The following is a 4,736-nucleotide window of genomic DNA, read 5'->3' on the forward strand; positions in this document are numbered from 1 at the left end:
TAAATATATACAAATTATATACAAAATATATATAACACACACAAAATATAAAAGCTACATAACATTCAAGTTCAAAGCCTACAGAACTGTCTTCTGTAAGAACTTAGCATTTTGTGCCTTCAAAATACCAGAAACAGCAGGCACATGGAAGAGAAAAATTAATGGTTGATTGCTTTTTTTTTTTGTAAGCCTTCACTGATAGTAACTGAGGTAAGAACAGATTTGCTTTAGAAATGTTTTTGGGTGGTGGGTTTTTTTGTGTTTTTTTCCCCCCCCCCAGTATTTTAAAGTGTATTTCCAGTATTTTAAAAACATTGAAAAGTCAATTCTCTATAGTTACACATGACAAGTTACAATTTTTCCAGTTTGCCTTAAGAGTTGCATTTCTTACTACACATTTACTGGTTAATTTGTCTCTTAATTTAAAGCTCAGAAGCTATCTGATCACATTACAACATCTGTAATGCAAACTCTAGGTATTAAACATTTTTAAAGATGCTTACATCATCAGTGTCTTTGACTCGAAGAATCTGTTCTCTTAGATCCTGTAAATCATTAAATGTGGACTGCGCTGTGATGGAATATACTAATGCAAAACCTTGTCCATTTTTCATGTATAGGTCTCTCATTGCTGTAAACTGTTCCTGTAATTGAAAAGTAGATACAGATGTTGCAGTCAATTTGCACTTTCCTTGCACAAACTACCATATACACTTCAGGTTAAAAATAGATCACAAGTGTGATGCATTCGTGCCCCCTCCCCTCCTTTAAAGTGACCAGTATTTTACTGTTTGACTAAAAGCATTATAGCAAATTGAACTGCTTTTAAAGAAATCTGAAGCTTGGGACATTATCTGGGGTGGATGAGCAGCACTGAAATAGTGCCAAGGGCTATATCCAAGGAAAAAGTTACAGAAACTGGAGTAATTTCTTAAGAGAGAAGAGGTACAGCAGAAGGTAAAGTGTAATCTGTAGATTACAGAAGTCATAGTCCTCCCAAATCTCTCCTTACATACCAAGTTTTTCCCATCTCCTGACCATTCTTTAAAATGCATTGTAAAGCAAATACATCCTTTCTCAGCCTTCGTTTTGTAGTCTAGACACTTTCCTATGTTAAATTTTACTTTAATATTTAAGGAGATTGTCTAGCGGATGGTGACTCTCCACAGACTCACCGTATTTCCTAGACTCGTGACAGCTATGATACTGCACATAAAGGCTCACTAGTGCACTGCACAGCAGCAATAGGACTTCTTGTTTGAAAACTCTCACCAATATGACTGTGGGATAGCATTTGTCTTTCTCGCACTGTGACTCGGCTGTCTCGTGCCTGATCTGTCATTCACCAAGTCTGTTGCTGTATGTCAGCTGAAAAGCGCAATTTATTTTGAGGTAATAGCTGCTCCATCTTTCTGTAGTTTCACATGGCCTTACTGTATCATGGAGCTTAAATAAGTTATTATTGGACTGAACTATTACTACAGTTCAGAGAACACATTACACTCTAAGGGTACTGAGTTTATGCTCACTGGAATCAATGAAGGAAATGGCTGGTTTCAGTAATTTTGGAACTAGCCAGAGAAAAATCTGACCAGTATGCAAAGGGTCAGCATAAACCCTGTGCTTTGAGTTCCCATAAGCTGACTAAAGCGATAACTATTTTTATCCCAATGTCAGAACACATCTCACAAAAGAGAAAGAAGATGAGAAGAAAGCATGTATTCTCTACAGCAACAGAAATCAAACCCGAGTAACCACTGGGACTAAATTTTCCTCTGAGCAATATAAACTTAAAACAGCAGTGCAATCTCTTTTAAAACGCTCAATCTCACGTTTCCCCTATTACAGAACATGAGCTCACTAGAAACTTGCGATTCATTTTCTGCTGCAATACTGAAGTTTTGTTAAAACACTAGTATGTTAAAGAGCATCCTTTAATCAAAAGCACTGACCACGGTTACTCCAGAGAATGAGGAAGGAAACATGTCTCCATTTATATCCCAACAGCTTTTGATGGTTTTAACACTGTAAATCAGTATTTGGGGAAGTTGGTTTTACATACCGTTCCTGCAGTATCTAAGATTTCAAGCATACACTGTTGTGCATCTACTTCAACTTGCTGTCAAGAGAGAAAGATGTGGTTAGAATTTTTCCTCTTGCAACTCTCCCCTCCAAAGGCACCAGAAATTGCGTGATTTTTATAAGCAAATTCATAATGCATAAAGCAGCATGTCTTAAGTTTATATGGATATACACTTTGAAAACAGCAGGAAGAAGCCTTTCAAAGAGCCCTAGTGACATTTTCTAAAGCAGCATAAGCAGCCAAGTATCACTCTGCAAAGTGATTAGGGATTTTTGATTACTAAAAAGGAGGCTGCTAAATTTGTAACGATGGTTATCAGCATCCAGCATGACTAATTTCTGCTTTTTTCAGGGATCATTCACAGACTGAAAAGTACAAGTGAAAGCTAGAAATTTGGATTGGCATACTAATGCTTATTTAATAGTAACTTAGATCAACAAAAGAATAAGTAGTACAGAGCAAACAATAACCCATGTGAACCGCTAAGAGTGGTGTCCCAAAGAGAAGCCGTTAGTGATGCTACTAACTAGGACACTGATTCAGCTTTAAAAAATTTGCAAAAATTAGGAAGTTTAAGAAGCCAGATCAGTTTCTGTATCTATTTCAGATATCCTCTATATAGTTTCTACCTGAAAAAAGTGTCCACAAGTGAGCAAAGAACATGGAAGTGCCCTCAAGCTGTTCAAGCAGGCTACCCACTTTTTTTAATTTCAAGCTACTCATACACTTCCCTTGTTTCCATTTGCATGCAAAATTTCTAGTTGGCAGATCAGCACTCAGAAAGAACTTTGTGTCCCCTACTCCCAATATATGCATTATCACTATTTAACTTTGAGCCTGTCTTTGTAACTACATTTGAGCTTGGGGGGCAGGGTAGAGGAGTGTCTCCACTCCTCTGACAACTCCCCTGTGTCCCCTAGGGGGGGATTCCTTCAATAACCACTATGTTAGCATGTATTGCTGACAAAGTTATTCTGCTAATTAAGCAGCATCTATTTTCTTTATGAAGAAGGATGTGGGAAGTAAACCAATGCATCATGTTTCAAGACTTCATGCTCAATTATTTAGTTCCAGACAAACTTAAAATATTTCAAGCTATATCCTCTCAACTTCAAATATTATAAAATCAGATTTAACATTAATAGTATAGAGTTGCAACAGCCAAACCAATACATTTCAAAGTCATCCAAGTCAAGAAGCAAGTCAGAATTGTAACTAGCAGTGATGGAAAGAAAATGACTGCATAAAGTGTTGTCCAGACTTAAGCAAGACTTCAACAAACTGGCTGATTTGAAAAGAATACAGAGGTATTCCTAGTCATTTTAGGACCAAACCTGAAAGGAACATTAGAAGACCATTTCTTTAAAAAAATTAGCAAAAGACAAAATTTCTTAAGATGGTTTTACTTTTTCAGGCTCCATGGAAACAGTCTCTAGAAAAATTCACCCAGCAAACATCATGAATCTAGTATGACCTGAAGAATGTAAATGTATAACAAAGGAAACATTTCACTTCAGTACAGCTTGTGAGTATTTCTGGAGTCATTTATTGGGCCTGACCCAGAAAAGGCCTGTACCAAACACTGGGATAGGGTCCAAAATTTCTACTCTTCTAATGCAGAAAAAGTAAGTGGCTACATAGAATTTGTTGTTGCCGTTGTCTTTTTTTTTTTAAGAGTTCTAGTTTTGGCTGGAAGCCTACATGCTTAAGACAGACCAAGATTTTTCCAGCATCCAGATTTTAACAAGGTCAAAGAAAACAAGTGTGAAATTATCATTTTGCCCTCACTAATTCCTCTTCTGTTCAGAAAAGATTTGGGTGGCTGCAGGCTGCAATGGCTTTAACACAGCCTTTTTAATCCAATATAAATGTCATTCAATACTAAAAAAGGAGGTCCTGCAGTTTTGCCCATTCCCAGGTTTGTGCATCTTGCCTCCCTTGTACAGACAGTGGCATTTTTATGGTGGCCACGTGGTGAGCTACCTCACAGTATCAAAGCATCTAAAAAGTAATTCAGCTAGAAAAAGAAAAAAAGATTAAAAAAACCACCACAGCTGAAAAGTAATCTGCTTCACCAAATGGTTAACTCTCTTGGTAGCCATCCAGATGTAAACTATCTTAGCCTGGAATATTAATCATGGTCTCAGCTGAAACTGAAGAGTGAGCAATATGGAGATTCAAGACGATGCAAGCAGAGTCAAACCTTTCAGCCTGTCATGCTGAAGAGGGGAAGAGAAACTAAACAGGCCACAGTGTTTGTTCATTTATGATAGGTTTGTGTTAACTTATTAATAAAACAACAACCCAGCTAATGGAAGCATATCAACCTATCAGTCAAACTGTTAGGAATACAGTATCATGCTTCCAGTGTTCTAAAGATGAGTGTGAAGTTGTTTCTAGTAGATTTTCCTAGTAGCAAAGAAGCTTAAAACCTCCAACATACAAGTCCAAACCTACCTCCATCTACTAACAAACAAAAACTAGTAATAAGTATTATTGAAAAAAAGTGGTAGTGTATTTTAGTGGTTTTTGGTTTGGGTTTTTTCTCCAACCCCCCTTTTAAAAACAATGTTCGCAATTCTGACAATGAAATTACCTTCCCCTCCCCCCCCCCCCTCAACACCTGCCACTAACGATATATTCTTATAAAAAA

General features: G+C 37.1%; 1 protein-coding gene across 1 annotated transcript in view; it reads right to left on the bottom strand.

Annotated features, from left to right (window-relative positions):
* Positions 1-479: 479 nt before the first annotated feature.
* Positions 480-4,736, bottom strand: part of LOC104411965 (ras-related protein Rap-1b-like) — a 6,096-nt gene continuing 1,839 nt past the window's right edge. Inside the window, exons 3-4 of the mRNA XM_010022530.1 lie at positions 2,063-2,119; positions 480-644 (exon numbers count right to left, since the gene is read on the bottom strand). Of these exons, the coding sequence (XP_010020832.1) occupies positions 480-644; positions 2,063-2,119 (222 nt within the window). The remainder of the gene's footprint in view (positions 645-2,062; positions 2,120-4,736) is intronic.

The sequence above is a fragment of the Nestor notabilis genome, unplaced genomic scaffold (assembly GCF_000696875.1).
Source record: "Nestor notabilis isolate BGI_N333 unplaced genomic scaffold, ASM69687v1 scaffold34119, whole genome shotgun sequence".
Lineage (NCBI taxonomy): Eukaryota > Metazoa > Chordata > Aves > Psittaciformes > Psittacidae > Nestor > Nestor notabilis.